At 49.3% G+C, this 17,499-nt stretch overlaps 3 protein-coding genes across 18 annotated transcripts in view; 2 read left to right on the forward strand and 1 right to left on the reverse strand.

Annotated features, from left to right (window-relative positions):
- USP3 (ubiquitin specific peptidase 3) overlaps positions 1-1,151 on the forward strand; it is a 237,012-nt gene extending 235,861 nt beyond the window's left edge. For all 6 annotated transcript variants that reach the window (XM_057722740.1, XM_057722742.1, XM_057722739.1 and 3 more), the window contains one exon: positions 362-1,151. In XM_057722740.1, the coding sequence (XP_057578723.1) occupies positions 362-527 (166 nt within the window). In that variant the 3' untranslated portion in view covers positions 528-1,151. The remainder of the gene's footprint in view (positions 1-361) is intronic.
- A 5,307-nt stretch (positions 1,152-6,458) lies between these two features.
- On the forward strand, positions 6,459-10,654 carry FBXL22 (F-box and leucine rich repeat protein 22). Its single transcript, XM_057725215.1, has 2 exons — positions 6,459-6,983; positions 9,989-10,654. Exons 1-2 carry the CDS (start codon positions 6,649-6,651, stop codon positions 10,332-10,334), a joined length of 681 nt encoding a protein of 226 aa, XP_057581198.1. The 5' UTR covers positions 6,459-6,648; the 3' UTR covers positions 10,335-10,654.
- A 6,041-nt stretch (positions 10,655-16,695) lies between these two features.
- The window catches only part of HERC1 (HECT and RLD domain containing E3 ubiquitin protein ligase family member 1), a 210,247-nt gene continuing 209,443 nt past the window's right edge, over positions 16,696-17,499 (reverse strand). For 10 of the 11 annotated variants that reach the window (XM_057722762.1, XM_057722765.1, XM_057722768.1 and 7 more), the window contains one exon: positions 16,696-17,345. In XM_057722762.1, the coding sequence (XP_057578745.1) occupies positions 17,160-17,345 (186 nt within the window). In that variant the 3' untranslated portion in view covers positions 16,696-17,159. Of the gene's footprint in view, positions 17,495-17,499 lie in introns of all 11 variants that reach the window. The other variant, XM_057722772.1, reaches the window with a different exon arrangement.

Here is a 17,499-nt window from a genome sequence, read left to right on the forward strand (position 1 = left end):
GTTTTCCACATTTCCAAACATTTCCTCTGCTTGTTAGGTTGAGAGCTCCTTCGCTGTTGGTTTCTCTTTTAATCCAGTACCATGTAAACACTGCTTCGTGTGTTCTAAAAAACTCTGTTTCTGGTCACTCCATGGCACTCTTCCCTCTTTTCCAGTGTCAGTACATTCCTTGTCACTTCAGTGGGTTTTTGAGAAGATGAATACATGAGCCCAAGCAACAATCTTAAATCACAAGCCTCTAGGATTTATTCTCTAATCTCAGTACTTAGTAAAATTTATTGTCTAATAATTTATATGGTTGTATAGTTTCTTTTGTGATTTCTCTAGTCTTTTTCTTTGATCATTTGACCTTTCCTTACAGGGTCGGTTCTGGACATTACACAGCATACGCAACTCACGAAGGTCGCTGGTTCCATTTCAATGACAGTACTGTAACACTGACTGATGAAGACACCGTTGTGAAGGCCAAGGCCTACATCCTTTTTTATGTGGAACGCCAGGCCAAAGCTGGATCGGATAAACTTTAATACCTCCTCCAAATCATTATTCGTCAACTATACCGGACAAACATTTCCAATTTTCCATAAATACTTGATTCAAGGTTTAATTTCATTATGCACTTTTCAGTTTCCTATTTTGGGTTTAGTTTTATTTTGTCAGTGGTAGTGACTTATTGAACATGGGCACCAACTAATTTTTTTTTTTTTAGTTCTACCAGAAAACCTCAGCAGATATTCTGATTTGCTGCTTTAGTTGTAATAATTCAGTTTTTATATGTAGTTTCAAGAACTTAGTTCTATTTGACTTTTTTATATTAATGTTCAGTTCTCACTTTGAGGCACATTTACATCAATGCATTGTTACTCTCACATGCTGAAAGCAAGATGCGTTCCTGATTGTGAAGAGCAACGTCACCGCCTGCTGCCTTCTCACAGCTGTAACGGAGATCACGTTGGCTCTAAATCAAGGATCATGTGTGCACGTAATTTGTGGCCCACAAGATTTCAGTGACTGCTCAGTAATCATTCTTTTTCCTTGTAAAAGATAACTGAAAGGGCATCATTAAGTAGACCAGGTAATTGCTGCTCTTGGTATCTCTCAAAGCTGCTGTTTATCAGCACTAACTAAATAAATTTGTTGGTTCAGTTGTACCTATATTGCAAATTCAAGACTTTTTTTTTTTTTTTTGGTTTTGGGGCATTTTCATAGAGATAGGGGTACTGAAAAGTCCAAATAAGACCAAATACACTTTAAGTGTTTAAAAAATTCTGTGACTCAGCTACATGTTATCCAGATGTTATTTATCTCATTTGATGAAATGGTAGCTTCTGTTTGCCTTTCTGAGTCAGTGCCTGTCCCCCCCGCCCCCCCCCCCCCATAAGTTGTACCACTGGGATTAACTGCATGTCCACTGTAGTCTTACTTCTTACTTGGCCACCTGAGGTTGAGATGCTACCCTCCAGCGTTGATTCTGACCATCACCTAAACTTCGGGTAATGCTGTGGGGTCTGCTTCCACAGAAGGAAACTGAAGTCTTTACTACTCTAAAGTTTTAACAACTTTCACTGGTCTATCTTCATAGCAGAGCAATTGAAAATATTTTCACTTTGAAAAAGTAGAGTTTCTGTTCTTGAGGTTAGTAGTCTTTGTTTTAAAATTGTTTCCAAGGAAAGTATGCACCAGCAGTATTTAGATTTAACTCAAATTGAAATCTGGAACCAGAATCCCATCTAATGAAGGTAACTGTGCTTTCTGCAAGTGCTCCAAGCCAGCCTGCTGATCTTGAGGTGCTGGCAGCATGACGTGCAAATTAGTGAGAAAGAAGGAAGGAGCTCTGGCTAGGCCTGTGGGATAGAACCACGCACATTTTCATGTTCATTCCTGGTCCCAATCATTATTTTCCTCCCTTCCTAATTTTCTACAAGTTGTTACAAGGGGCAGAATGTATTTCATGTTAAGCCAGCCAACCAGACTTTTCGCTATTCTTGTTTTTTCTGTTAAAAGAAAAAAAAACAGTCCAGGTTATTTATGTGTATGAATGTAAAAGAAAGTTGGGTGGCTCTCCTCCTAGGTCAGATATTTGAAGTTGCAGGAACAGATGTGCTCCATTTCCACTTTAATATTAGCTGGATAAATCGCACATTTTCTCAGAGCAGAACACATCTGTTAAACACTTTAGGAGCAAATTACAATTATGTCTAAACTTGTACTGTCCAACATGGTTAAATGTTAACCTTAATTAAAAATAAGTTAGAAACTCAGTTCTTCAGTCACATTGGCCACATTTCAAGTGCTCAGCAGCCACACGTGGCACAGGACTGCCCAGGCTGGCTGTTCCACCTGTGTGCAGAGCCCTCAAGACAGTGCTCGTCTGCACTTTCACTCCAGAAAAAAAAGCTTGGCCATTGTGTTTAGGCCTTACAACTTAGAAACAGAAAGCCTAGAAGATAATTAAGAGGGAAACGTATTTAAAAGTTTACAATGCTAAATTACATAGGTCAAGACATATGAAATTCTGATATGACTGTTTTTGACCTACAAAAATGATAGATTCACATAATTTGATCTATCATATCAATACATTAACACCATGTCATTGAACTTGAAATGTGCATCTCCTTTGATCTTGTTCCTATGAATCCAGGCTCTTGCTTAGAAGGTACACCGCTGTAACTTCTAACATTTGCGCTTAGATCATTAGTCTCTGGACAGGCAGCAGTTGTCGACTCCAACAAGAAAGGCTCAGGCCATGTTGATGGAGGAAAATGGCCTTTATACCAAATGAAACTTGCAACAGACTAGACCACTTTGTTGGGGAAAGTGGTCCTCAGACAGACAACAGTGTTGGCTTAGGAGACGAACACATCTCCTCTCTGAATTTCGTAGTGTTTTTATCTCTTGATTTTACTTCAGCAGACATGTGTGAAGGATACCACGAAGGTTCTTTGGTAAAGTGACTGGATCCATGTGGACTGTGCACTTGAACACCAGTGATGTAAATGTGCCTATTTGTATTTTGAAAATTTAACTGTGCAGCCTTATCACACCTATTTCAAAAGCTGACCCTCATGCTCTTCAGGGCTCTTCCCTTGTGCCGTGTTGTCTCCAGCATGTGTGTGGCTTCTTGCCCAGAGGGCAGTACTGAGGCGGGGCCTTGCGCCCAGTCACAGGGCTCCTCAGAACAAGAAAACTTTCTCAGAAGTCCTCCCACACAGGTGGGTGATAGAAACAATTTGTGGCAACACAGATCTCTCTCCATGGTGGAGAAACCTTTGCTTATCCACTGTATTCTACTCAGTGTCTAGTGATGACAAATGTAATAGAATTAAACCAGTAAAGCGTATGGGCCCTGGTTAAGTGTTAAATGTGTATCTCACCTGTGGAACCTACTCAGTAGCTTGGTTTCTGGGATTGGGGACATATTTATTTCTTAAAGCCAAACTGCTCCTTCATTGGTTTAGTGTATGTATATGTCTATTTAGATACACTTATCCCACTTCCAACGCCCCATCCCCTAAACTCTCTCGTTCTCCCATGTTGCTGAAGTGGCCTCTTCACATGGGCCCTGGAGAAGCTCTTGAGCAAAGTCTGTTCCTGCAGCCAGGGCACAGGTCCCAAGTGACCAGCGTGTGGCTGCGTGAAGGCACGCACAGCACAGGAAGGGTGGGCGTGGGTGGCATCATGCTGTAGTCCAAGGTCTGTGCATCACCTCACTGGGTGCAGTACCTTCCCCCTCAGGTCTGACTGTGACAGACTCCAGAATGCCCTCTGCAAGTGTTGGTTGTGCGTGACGTAATCATTTCCACTAAACCTAGTTTGTATGATGCTGAGAGGATTACCTGTGCAAGTGACTGATTTCATTTAAGTTGTAATCACATCCCTTTTCTGCTTCACCAACCTGAACTGTTTTATGGAAAATATCATTAAAGATCTGGTCTCTTTCCTTCTGACTATTATTTCTGAACACCTTTCAGTGGAGCAAAGTAAGTGATGATGTACTTGCTCAAGGTATGGGTGTTCTAAGTCAGTCAACCACTAGCAGTAGGTTTTCACAGACCCCTCACCATCTGGGGCTACTGGTGCACACGGGCCCAGATTGAGTGACCTGGAGGGGCAGGGTGGTGGTGGGAGAGATCCTCTAGTGCCTGCAGTGAGGTCCCGAGGGAGCTCACCCGCACAGGGTGACTTCATCCTGTCTTTCCTTGTGATGCTGAGTTTATAAAAATGAGGTCTGCTTGCCTTCTTCAGAGCCAGACTCTACCCTGAGGAACCAGGTTTGGGGCTCTGAGCAAAGGGTCACCTTTTAAAGCCAAACAGGCCAAATAAGTGCCATTGTTAAAATACGTATTCAGCTTTACAGTAAGCTCCTCCTATATACCACTCTCTGACCCCATGTTTCCTGCAAACAAAAAAAAGCCAAGAACCACCCTCTGTCCACACCCATTGTTTTTGTGTTACTTATTTGCCTATTTCTATCAGTCTTCTAAAACTGAAGACGGGCGCCTGCAGCCCAAATGGTTTTGCCTCCAGTTCCCATATCACGTGTTTCCTTTTGGCAGCTATGCTGGTCAGAGGCCATGCAGCTGCTGTTGCTGCAGCCAAGGAGTGGAGCTCCAAGGAGTGGAGCTCCACGGGGCAGGAAGGGAAGTGCTGGGAGGAGCTGTTGTCACAACACCCTGGCCATGAGCCAGATTCCTCCCTGCAGGCAGGCATGCACAGGGACCCACCCTGCATTCTGGGGGTGCTTCCTACAACCCCACAGGAGGAGCAGTGAAGAGGCCAGGCTATGCACGTTCCCTCTGCCCCTCTTTTGCTGTTTCAGCAGAGCTGTGGGAGTGCAGCTTGGAAGCCATGAGGAACCAAAATGACTCTCCCCTGTGGCCGGCATGCTTACACTGCCCTACCTTTTAAGAAGGTGAAAGAGCCAACTACTTCCAGGGGTCAGCCCTCTTAAAAGTACTGGTTTGGAAAGGATTTGGGAGGGAAAGTGGGGATAATAAGGCTTTCTAGTAAACCCACCTGTAGTGCAGCAGTACCTTTTGAGTGGATAAGTTTAACTAGAGCCTGAAGAGAGACTCTGGCTGTCAGCTGTAATTTGAACAATTAAAATGCTTAGCTTGAAATATGAGCAGTTCCTAGTTACCCTATCCTTGAGAAACACATCTTCCTTTTGGCTGTTTCTTGGTTCATGTTGTTTTTAAGAAAAGTCACCCCTTCCGCTTTACCTTGGCAGTGGTGGGGTAACTGAGGCACAGGGGACCACTGAGACTGGCTCCTCAGAGCAAGGGAGCTGGTTAGAATGGCAACTTTCTCCCCTAGGCTGCATTTGACTTTTACAGGCAAAGCTGCACCAGGGTCTGACCAAGCCTTAGTTCCAGAAGAGGGGCAGGCATGTGTGCTTCAACTGTGTTACCCCACACAAGTGGAAATAAAGTATTTCTATTCCTTCCAACTCTAATTATGTGCGAAAAGGAACAAAGGTAACCACTGAGGTGGTACTCCTGGTCTAGCAGAGGAAAAACGGTTCCTCGTCTCACTACTGTAGTCCCCAAACCAACCAAGCAGTACACAGCTCAGAGTTCACAAGACGGGAAATGCGGTAGGGTCTGGTGAAGGATTGGGAGCAAAGCAGTATTAGAAAATGGATCCACGGATTGAGAAATCTAAGTTACTTTAGGAAGCGAGAACTTAATGAACAATACCTCCAGGCAACTTGCCTAGCAGCTTACTGCCAGGAACCAAAAGCGTTCACAAGGAGGATGGTGTATGGCTGGTTTAAAGGACAAGTTAAAAGTAAAATACTTCAACTTAAAATTGTTTCAAGCAGTTTTGTATTAAGAGCTACCTCATCCATCCTGACATTTTGGGAAATACAGAGAAGATACAGCAGTACACATAACTGGAAAAATGTAAAGCCAAGTAAACAAGTTTAAAACGTGACACACATACACACAGAAGAACCTTGGAGAGATAAGCTACTTAAGACAAATCTTTTATGAAAAAGCTCAGGGTAAAAATAGAACCAACTGGGAGACCAAAGAAATCCCTTTGCCTGGAGGAGAGCAGCAGGGTTTTCAGCCTAGCCTGGAAACCATCACTACTGAACAAACTAACACAGGAAAGAGGCATCACCCTTGGCTTCTGCTTACACCTCGGAGCACAAAACCATCACCCTTAGCTCTCCTTAGGAGCTAACAACATCGACTTAAGGGGAACTAATATCGATGTCCTAGGAAACAAAAACAGATACTATTTACAGTGGGAGTCCCTCCCAGTGAGTAGAGACTGCAAGCCCGGACAGAGGTGGTCTAGCCAGCACCTCGAATGAAAATGCCAAAAGAGCCTCTCTGCCTGACACCATTATCAGCTAAAAGGAAAGAAATCCCTTATAAGGAGGCTATTTAACTTCAATACGCTGATCTTCTGCCAGGATCTTCAACTCCTCTGAACCTAAGCCGAGCCGCAGACTGCCGCACGTATGTCCGGGTCTGGGCTTCTCCCTCCTCGGAGAGGCAGCGCCAGTTGTTGGCCAAAAATAAACACCATTCCTCAACCATATATGTCCACCAGTCCAGAGCTGGGGAGGAGCAGCGGGAGGTAGGTCAGGTCCCTGGGCTCCAGCCACACTCCACGTGGCCGCGGCGCACCATGCACATCACCCAGCTCAACCGCGAGTGTCTGCTGCACCTCTTCTCCTTCCTGGACAAGGACAGCAGGAAGAACCTCGCCAGGACCTGCCCCCAGCTCCAGGACGTGTTTGAGGACCCTGCACTCTGGCCCCTGCTGCACTTTCGTTCCCTCACAGAACTCAAGAAGGACAACTTCCTCCTGAGCCCGGCGCTCAGGAGCCTCTCCATCTGCTGGCACTCCAGCCGCGTGCAGGTGTGCAGTATCGAGGACTGGCTCAAGAGCGCCCTCCAGAGGAGCATCTGCAGCCGGCACGAGAGCCTAGTCAATGATTTCCTCCTCCAGGTGTGCGACAGGTAGGCCGCCTCTTGAGCAGCGCTGGCATCCAGAGCTCTAGGAGGCTCTTCTGGGGGACACAGAAGAGCAAATTATGAGACCAAGATGGCTTCCCTTTGGGGAGCCTCAGACTAGGCCCAAGGCAGACCCTCTGGGCCTGCCCACTGCACAGCCCCCAGTAGATGGATAAAACCATGGGGGATACGGGCACCAGTCCTCCTCTTAGCCTCATATGTCCTGCAGCTGCTTCAGCAAAAAGGAAGAGCTTGGCTTCAGCTGTCCCTGTGTTTCGGGCGGCTGTCCTCCCTGGCAGCCCTTAAGTGCTGGGTGGGTCCAGCTGGGCCTTCATTTTCAAGGTCAGGCCCTAGGAAAAGCTTTTGAGATTCAGCAACCAGCTCACCCTCTTCCACTCTGCCCCTAGCAAGCACATCCCAAGACCTGTGAAACGCAGCTAAGGAAGGAGAGTAAGGGTGCTCAGCTCTGTGTGAGCTGAGCAAGCCAGGCTCCAGAAGCACGGGTGGTGATAATTAGTAAGTTATTAGAAAACTTACTAATCTTCCCAGTACCTGAAGGAGAGAGTGTTTTAGCCTAAATTCTCGAATGAGCAAACCAAAACTCTGACAGGTTGTGTGACTTGCCCCCCAGTCTAGGATTGCCAGATTTTAGCAAATAAAAATTCAAGAGGCCCAGATAAATTTGAATTTCAGATAGATGGAATAATTTTTTGGTGTAAGTGTGTATTTGAGCTGTCAACCCCACAGAGGCTGAGCCACGGGCGAGACTCCCTTCACAGTCACAGCCTCCTCTCTAGAGCTGTCCATGCAAGAGCAGACTTCTTCAGCCAGGTTCCCACTGAGCCTTTACCAGTCCTGTCCTGCCTTTGAGGAAAGGCACCCCCTACTTTACTAACAAACTAGGTGCAGTCGGCTTGCTGCCACCCAAGTTTAATAGCTGCTATATTCTGGCAGCCCAACAAGGAATGGAAGGAAATAGTGTAGTAGCCCCACCTTTCTTTCTTTTTTTTCCCCCCAAGGCAGTAAAAGAAAACAGAAGATGGATTTAAGACCATGCCATTTTGATGGCTTTAACACGGCCCAGAAATCATACTGCAGGGTGATATGTATGGGGTGAAAAGCTTGCCGTGAATTTGTTCCATTCTTGTAGGAGAACCAGGTTTAATCCCCCAAACCAGCAAAGTGAGGACTGGGCGTTCCAGGCCACTGTCTATGTACAGCAAGGGTCCCCGGTATCACAAAAAAAGCAAAGGGCTTGGGGCTGAGTCCCCCAGTTCTGCTTCTGTCCGACCGTGTAACCCCAGCCCAAATATTTAAACACTTTCAACCTCATTTCTTCATCTGTAAAATAGGATAAACTGCCTTATCTCACAGGCTAAAAGGATTAGATGACACAGTAGCGCTGGCACACAGTAGGTATTGATAAGTCTGCACCAAATCTAGATCTGGGGAGAGGGGTGAGAGGAATCGCTGAGGATGGCTGGGCAGGGAAGAAGTTGGCTCTTTCTGCATCAGGATTAAAGGTTCTTAGAGGAAGGGATCATTTAACAGCCTCAGGGCTTAGGGGCTTAAGCCCCCACCTAAATCCTGACCACCACCCTGAAGGTAACAGTTTTCCCCATTTGACAGATGAGGAGGTGGCCCAGTAAGGTTAGTACATTTGTCCTGGATCAGACAGCAAATAAGTCACAGGCAAGTCACTTGAGCTCCCTGACCCAGTTTCCTCACTCATGAAATTGGTGGTGGCAGGTTGATATGAAGACTAAGGAAGGCGTGTGAACTTGGGAAGATAGGATGCACTCCGTGTGTGGATGTTGCAGTGCTCAGTCTATTTTAGTTCCTCACTTCCTCAGGCACAAGGGAGCTGAGCTGGCCCAGGCAGGTGCAGTCAAGGGGCAATGGAGGAGGCTGAGGGGGAAAGGGAAAGCCCCTGTGGCCTGACTCCAACTCCCCCTGGCTACAGGAAGCCAAGGCCTGCACCCAAGAGACAGGTCTTTCTTGACTGGAAGCAGTCCGGTCCTGCTTGCTTCCAGGAAACAGGGGTTATAATGGCCTACCGAAGGCCCTGGACAAGTTCCAGACACCCCAAATCTCACTTAATCCTCACAACGCCCCCACTGGTAGGCACTACTCCCTCCCTGCCACCCATCCCCAACACACATCCCCAGGTAAATTAAGGCCCAGTGAGTGACTTACGGTCACAGCACAAATAAGCAAGTCCAACTATGCTCAAGACCTTTTTCTCCAGCCGGTGCTGGTAAGGTTGGGGCAGAGAGATCCCCCTCAAGCTTTCTGGACAAACTGCCTGTGTCCCCGATCGTACCCACCTCAGGCCTGGGTCTAGCTGCCTCCGGATCCTGACCCTTGACAGGCTGGCATCCCAGTAGGGAGGCAGGAACTGCCTCAGTCACCTGAGCTGAAAGCAAGGCTCAGAGCCAGTACTCAGAGGCGTGCCCCGACGGCCTCACGGGTTGGAATGGGCCTGACTCTAAACTACCCCACGGGAAACCCTTCCTCCCTGCGCCGTCCTGCCAGGAGCATCAGGGCCTCAGCTTGAAGCTAGACTGGAGCAGTCACCACGCACCACTTTCCTCACTACCACCCAAGGCAACAAGTCTGAAAAAACCAAAGAAACTATAGCCGCCCCTCCTTGCAACCAGCCTCGCCCACGTCCACAGCAGGACCCAGGCTTGGGCTCTTGGGGGTAAGAGCCCACGCGGATTAAAGTGTGGCGGGTGGGGTGGAGGGGCAGAAAAAGCAGGGGAAGCGGGACAGACGTCTCGGTTCGGATCCCGGCCGGGTCACCGCGGGCAAATTCCCGAGATTCACGGGGCCCGCTCCTCCTCTATAAAAATCAGGGGGCGGGGGAGGGGGCGCCGCCCGGTCTCCCAAAGTTGGCACGGGGACCAGCCCGCCAGGGAGCTCCGGGGCGTGTCCGGGGCCGGCCGCCCTCCAGCACGCTAACCGCACCCTCCTCGGGCCCCGCCGCGGTCACCGCATTCTCTCCGCAGGTGCCCCAACCTGGCTTCCGTCACGCTGTCGGGCTGCGGCCACGTCACCGACGACTACCTGGCGCGCCTGCTGCGCTGCTGCCCGCGCCTGCGCGCGCTGCGCCTGGAGAACTGCGCGCGCGTCACCAACCGCACGCTGACGGCCGCGGCGGCGCACGGGCGCGCGCTGCAGACGCTGCACGTGGACTTCTGCCGCAACGTGAGCGCGGCCGGCCTGCGCCGCCTGCGCGCCGCGTGCCCGCGCCTGACGCTGCGCGCCGAGCACAGCGCGGCCATGATCCCTGACCAGCTGCCGCGCGCCCCTCGCGCGCCCGGCGCCGCCCTCCGCAAGCTGCTTCCCCACTAGGCCCGCGGGGAACCTGGGCCCCCGGGCGGAAGCAGCTGCCTGGCTTGAACTGCAGCTCCCAGACAGCCGCCACATCCTCAGCCAAAATGGGGATACGAGCGCCTACCCCACGTTGCGATTTTATTCATTGAGTGCGAAATTTGGTGGCCAGATGCTTGGAAAACGCTCGGGTGTCTCTCACTGAACACCAGCACCCTTCCGTGGCCCTCCGGCGCACCCGGTTCTCCCAGGCGCTGCCCGCAGGTGCGGGAGGACCTACCCCATCCTCCCCCCACCCCCGAAGCTGCAGCTGGGGAGTCTAAATGACCCCCGTGGGAAGGCGGGGCGGTGGGGGAGCGGCGGCCCCCGTGGCCCCCTGGAGTCCTCTCCGTGCTGCGCCAGCGGGAGGAGGGGAGGAACCCAGGGCCCTGGAGACCCATCGAATGGGTTACCTGGGCTCCTGCCCGAGGCTTTGCTCTGCGCCCACCCCGGCCCGCTCGCCTATCATCTGGCAGATGCATTCCTAGGAGTGTCTGAAACCGCGATTCTAGAAAATTCGCTCGTTGATGTGATTGTTTCATAAACTGTATTGTTATCCTTATTTTCTACTGTTCTCCGTCATAAAGGAAAAACATCGTTTGCAAAACCCAAGGTAAAGACTTAAAAACAAAAGCAGCAGCCCTCGTTAAATCCTTGGTTAGTGAAACCGTTAAAAGGCAATACAAAGTTAAATTTTTACCTGCTGGATTTGCTGACCGTGGGCACACGCCTGGAGTTCAATTTCAGGGCTTTAGTCACTGGTGTCCCACCTCTAGCCACTAAAGTAAAGGCTCTCAGCCATCCTGCAGCCTCCTGGTTCCAGGAACACAGGGAAAACTTTGGGTAAGTGGGGAAGGCAGGGAGAATAGTGGCGTGGTGGGGGATACTCATATCCTGGCTCCTCCCATCATCAGCTGAGATAAAGGCCCTTTACCACCTGAGGCCAGGTGTTTCTTCTGTGTGAAAGGGGCTCTTGATGGCTACTCATGATGTTGGGCCGCACCCCCGCAGGCTTATAAGGTCTGCACTTGCCCAGCTTTAAGACTGAAGAAAGAGCCCAGTCAGCAGCAGAGACATCAGTGGTTTAATGGATGGAGGAATCTTACACGTCTGAAGAAAGGTCCTGGAGTGACACCCACTGTATACAGCTGATGGCAGACAGGACATGGTGCCAGTCTTCACTTGGGTGGGTGGGTGGGTTGGGGGGTAGGGGGTTCGGTAGACATTACCAGTTATAGGGGAATTGATTTCAGGTGGGCTCATTGGTTACCAGGGAAACCAGTGGAGGGGCACGCCCCTCACTGCTCCTTTGATAAGAACAGTCACTAGCTGGGTCCTGGGACATGTACCTAGGAAGATCAGTCCTGTGTGTAGGGTTTAGGTGAAATTGGGTACTGGTCGGGCAGGGGATGTACAGAGAGCAAGAGAACAGCCATCTTGAGTGGCCTGATCATACACGCGGGTTCCTTAATTCGTTGCCCAAATATTGGGGAAACAGCAATGAAAAGAAGACATCCTGTTCTCGTGGAGCTTATGTTCTAGTGGGGGAAGAGACAGTAAGTAATTGGTATATAAGAAGATTAGTACTGGAGAAGAGGGAAAATACAAGGTAAGAGGATATTTGGGAATTGCTAGCAAGGGCTGGGAAAGGGAAAAGCAACTTAAAAGAGGTTGCCCAATGTAAGCCCCATTGAGAAGGAGGCATTTGAGAAATGAAGTTGGGGAGAGAACGGTGCAGCATCTGGAGGAAAATACTGCAGGCAGAGGGAACAGCCACCAGTGCAAAGGCCCCAGACTAGGATCATGGCTCTGGTGTGTTACAGCTGAAACAGAGTAAGTCAGGAGGAAAGATGAGCAGGAGAGGGGATCAGAAAAATAAGGGATAAGAGAAGCCTCGCCCAGGCCTCAGAGGTTACTATGAGGAGGAAACGGAGAGCTGGAGATCCCCCACTCAGCCTACCCCCAGCAGGTGCCAGGGCCCCAAGAAGATGATGGTGAAGGCCCAGAGGTGCTGAAATGTCTCTAAAGCAGAGCTTGTGGGCAGGCAAACAGCATCCCACCTGGCCCAAACCCCTCCAGGGAGTGCTGAAGGCCTCAGTTGCTTCCCCTGGGCCCCTGGTTGGACCAGCGCTTAGCCCGGAAACCAGTAACTGCACTGACCCTGGGCCAGCATAATTCCTCATCCCTGTGTGGGAAAGCCAGCACTGCCAGGCCACCAGCTGCAATGGGATGGGATGGCCCACTACTAGCCTGTGAGACCCTCTGGGTGATTTTCTAGTTGCCTGCTATTGCCTTGAACTCTGAAGAGAGGCTTTGCAGGAAATTAATTTTTCAGCCACTACTGCAAACAATGTTGAAAGCAAGCTTAGGCTTCCAGAGAGTTAAATGTTTGTTTAAAACAGAGCCACTTAAACCCCATGGTTTTGCATTCATCATCTCCGATAAGCCCCAGTTCCCAGAGGTCCTGTTTGTCCTGAGTTGGTGGTTTAGTCTGGGGAACAACAGGATCCTGGTTTCTAGCTCTCCTTTGACCAAGGGCAGGTCAGACCTCTCCAAACCTCAGCTTTCTTACCTGTGTATTGGGATAGCTAGAGAATCTTGCTTGCAAAGTTCTCTTAAGGATTACGAGACTGTGCTTATAAAGCAGAGGTCACACTGTAAGTGCAGCTTGAAAGTGGGTAACCTGCATTCCCCTGAGGCTCCTTTTCCCACAGAAGCTCTTTTATAAATGAAGGTTAAATTCCCTTTGATACCTAGTAAACCCCCACATACCAAAACTGTAATGATCACAGAAGTAAAGCTGTCTCCAGCATTGTTTCTAGGGTTCCAGTTAGGCTCTGCCCGCTGCACAGGACCTTTGGGTCCCAGAGCCCAGGCCCATCTGAGGTGCTCCCAGAAGGCAGGCACTGACTCCCCACCCCCCTTCTAACAGTCACTGTTTACATCACCAGGCACTGAGCAAAGCATTGGACAGAACACAGTGCCCTGCTTAATCTAAAAACAGCTTTCAAGGACTTCCCTCAGATTTGCATAGAATAAGGGGCACTGCGTGCTTAATTAATCCACCAACTCAATCATCTCACAAACATTTACTGGGTATTGGCCATGGGCTGGGCCAGGCCCTACCTCAAGGGAGACTAGCTAGTCAGAAGACATGCAGCTGGGGTTAAGGGGGGTTTTGAGTGCCCTCCCAGCTCTACCACCCATAACTTCTGACAAGTTAATGACTTCTCTGAGCCTCCACTTCTCTAATTGTAATAGGACCAGTACACTCTCTGTGACACTGTGATGAGATTACGTCCAATTGTGTAGTGCCTGGAAGGTAGAGGGTAGGGAAAGGCATGCTCACATCCATAGGGGGCAAGAAAAACCAAGTACCTGACAGAATCGCAGGGTCCAGGCACTGGGAAGAATCAACACTTGATGGAGGACAAAGCCTTGGAGCCAAGCCTGGAAGACTGACCCCAGCTCCCATAAGGTTGGTATCCGCAGGCACAGCTCAGGAAAGAGAGAGTCAGGAAGCCCAATGCATGTCCAGAGACGGGCGAGCTGGGGGAGATGGGAGCCTGACCCAGAGCCACCTGGAAATGGCTTGGGGTTTACCTATGCCCTCACAGCCTCCATTAGAACAGACCACAGACTTTGCCCAGCTCCTGGATGCTAACTCTTTTCACTCTCAGTTTTGGCCAAGGCAGCCAAAGAGAAAGCTAGGGGGAGCGTGCAGAACCTCAGTACCAGCAGAGACTAGGGTCACATGCTCTGAGGTAATGGGCTCCAGACTGCTCCCTAGGAAGCAGAGCCTGCTGGGGGGATGTTGTGCTCTGAGGCTCGTCTTATAGGGACACACTGGCCTGTTTTGGCACAGGCTGAGTGTTTGCAGGGGGTTGAGCGCCCCCAGCTCCACCACTGGCATGCTGACAGGAAGCCAGGACTCCCAGCTCTTGTCTGCAAATACCTGTGATACAGCACTTTCCCTCTCCTGACCCTGAACTCTTGCTCTGTAAAGGCAGAGATCATCTGATACCTTAGTTCTAGGATTCCTCCAGCTCTGGGATACAATGCCCAAAACTTGCTTTTTGTTAAAAACCGACCCCACCAGATAGAGGTTTCATCCAGCTGGCAGTGCTGGGCAAAGGCCACGAATCTGGGAGGCCCCCCCAAAAGTGGCCCTTGAAAGGGCCTCTGAGGAAATCTTAAATTTTAAAGGCTGGGGGTGGGGCAGTGTCAAAGTTCTCTTGAGACTGTTTTAAAAAAACTGCAAGGATTTGTTAACTGAATGAGGCTAGCAAAGAAAAAAAAATAGCATAAGCCTCTGTGGGGGTTGAAAGTGAACTGTGGGGGAATGAATAGCTAAACTAGGCTCATTTCACTACTCAGGTCAGGGACACACACCTCCTCTCCCCCAGAGCTTCCAAAAGCTGAGAATGAAGATGACAGGTTTCCAGCAAAGAAATGGCATGTTATAAAACCAAGGTGTCTGTGCAGGTTTTCCTCACAGACCTTCTGAGAAGCCATCCGTTAGGCATGACAGGTAGGACCTGGAACCACGAGCATCAGCCTGCTGTGGGTGCCCTTGCCCCTGAGTCCAGAGCCTCATGAAGGTCAAGGCCTTACTCTGATTTAAAAGAGTCTGAGACTGCAGATATAGCCCTCAGCCCAGCCCACCAAGAGGGAAAAGCCACTTGTCACCAGGAACCAGCCCAGAAGGCCCGAAGAGACCCCTTCTGGTGTTGTCCAGGATCTCAGAAGCACACAGAGGCCTCTCTTCTCTGATAGAAGTTCCCTTCTGGTCCAGAGGCCCGGATAGAGCCTTCCCACTTCCCAAATGAATGCTTCAAGCACAAAGACCTTCACTGATGCTTCTGAGTGAGCTCTCAGATCAAGTATTAAAGGCTTGGAACCCCCTGGGGGTCCACAGAAGCTGTGGTCTCCTTCTGAGACACAATTCCAGTTGAAGCCTCTTTTTCATAAAACTAAAATGTCATCATTGTAAGTATTATTAGGCATACTCACTGAGAAATATCCATGTACCACCTTATCTTAGCCAACGAAACTACATCTTCCTTCTAATTTCTCTTTGCACACACACACCTTTTACCTTCCTTGTGGAAAACAAGTGCCTGTAAGGCTCTGTCTGGCACCTCATTTGAGCAGGCTGTCAGCCTTGACCTTGTCCATGAAGTACACTGCAAGTAGTGTGTGGCATGCATGAACTTGTAATGGATGAGAGAGACAACCACCCAAAGGCCACGCCCCCTCCGTGTTCCCACTCCCAGAGCCTTCACAGCTGCTCCCCAGATGGCCCTTTCTCCCAGAACCACATGCTTATTCTGACATGCCTGAGCAAATGAGCACATTGCCCAGGGCCTTCGAGAGCTGCGTTTATTTATTTAAAATTTAAAAATTTTTATTTTTGGCTGCATTGGGTCTTCATTGCTGCGTGCTGGCTTTCTCTAGTTGTGGCAAGCAGGGGCTACTCTTCATTGTGGTTCTTGGGCTTTTCCGTGTAGTGGCTTCTCTTGTTGTGTAGCATGGCCACTAGGCACATGGGCTCAGTAGTTGTGGCACGCAGGCTCTAGGGCGTGTGGGCTTAGTTGCTCCACGGCCTGCGGGATCTTCCTGGACCAGGGATCGAACCCGTGTTCCCAGCACTGGCAGGCAGATTCTTAACCACTGCGAAACCAGGGAAGTCCAAGGGCTGGGTTTAAGCGCCAAGGATGTAACCCCTTCTCCAGTCCCCTGCACAACTCCCACCATCATTCAAGGACATAAAAGCTACTCATCAGTTCTCATATTAATTCACATATTCACATGGTCACTCATTTATGTATGCTGTCTACTTGGCCGCCCTTCCAGTGTAGATGACGTGTTATTGTAACTGCCCTACTCTTTAATTCCATCACTGGTTCCACTGGTTCCTTGAAGGGTGTGGTGGTGGGGGTGGGGGCAGAACTGTATTACTTTAGTTAGCTTCCTCCTTGCCTAGTAGAGCTGCATCCCGTACCAGGTACCCTGGGGCTGTTCAAGAAAGGCTCCTATCAGCATGTCACATTTTAAGCCAGCTATGAAGAAGGAGGAAGCGTGGTGCTAAAGGAGAGGCCAAGTAGCTGACACAAGGAGCCTGTAATGAGGGAACACAGTGAGAGACAAAGGATGACAGAACCAATGAAAACAGGAGCTTTCACCTCAGGGGCTGCTATACCCATGTGGCCCTCTGCTCTGTCATTTCCAAGCAAAGTCCAGTGTGAAGGACTGTTTCTGATGAGTCAAAAAGCTGTCAGAGCGAACCCAGCCTGAAAGCTCATTCTCTCTTCAACAAAGCTCCAATAACAAGAGCAGCCCATGCACTGATTCCTGAATTGGCTTTATTTTTTCTCTGCATGAGGAACCCTGCACAGGCAATTCAAATTAAAACAAAATAAATATATGAATATTCATGTAAAACTGTCCTTTCTAATGAACAATTATACACAATGTACAATTTCGTGTTCACTGGGTGGGTTTACAAAAATGTACCATTCCCAACTAAAAATGCACCAAAATGGTTCCATGCAAACTTATCAAAAGTGACCAAAAATATGGAGGGAAAAACCTGACTAGAGCACTTTGTATTTTTTTTTTGTACAATCACAGAAAAATAAAAACATCTAATTTCTTTGTTACATTTAGAGTAACTAAATGTGGCCACTGTTTATAATGTCGGTTTATGTTCCTAAAACATCTATGTAGTTACCATAAAAGTGTATCAACATTAAACTGGAAGTGAACATTACTGAGAAGAAAGAGGGGTGACAGCACCCTCGGTGGTCAGTAGTCAGTGTCGGAGCCCTCAGCGTTGTCCACGTTCCGTGAGAGCATGTAGTTGTCCATGTCGATCGATCGGCAGTTGTTGATGGCGTAGCGCAGGCGCTCGGCCATGACCAGCTGGCTAGAGTAGGGGGGCAGTCTCAGCTGGAAGAAGCAGGTCTGTGAGGTAGGCAGACTGTCGTAAGGCTGTGGAGAGAGAGACCCAGAGCCGTGACTGCAGCACTGGGGTGTCATGCGGGGAGCAGGGCTGCTCATTACCACCGCCCCCAAAGTCAGGAAAGCACTCCTCCCTGCCTTCAGGTGGGCTCCACGGACATGACTGACTGCACGGCCACCTGGA

This window comes from Hippopotamus amphibius, chromosome 2 (assembly GCF_030028045.1).
Source record: "Hippopotamus amphibius kiboko isolate mHipAmp2 chromosome 2, mHipAmp2.hap2, whole genome shotgun sequence".
Lineage (NCBI taxonomy): Eukaryota > Metazoa > Chordata > Mammalia > Artiodactyla > Hippopotamidae > Hippopotamus > Hippopotamus amphibius.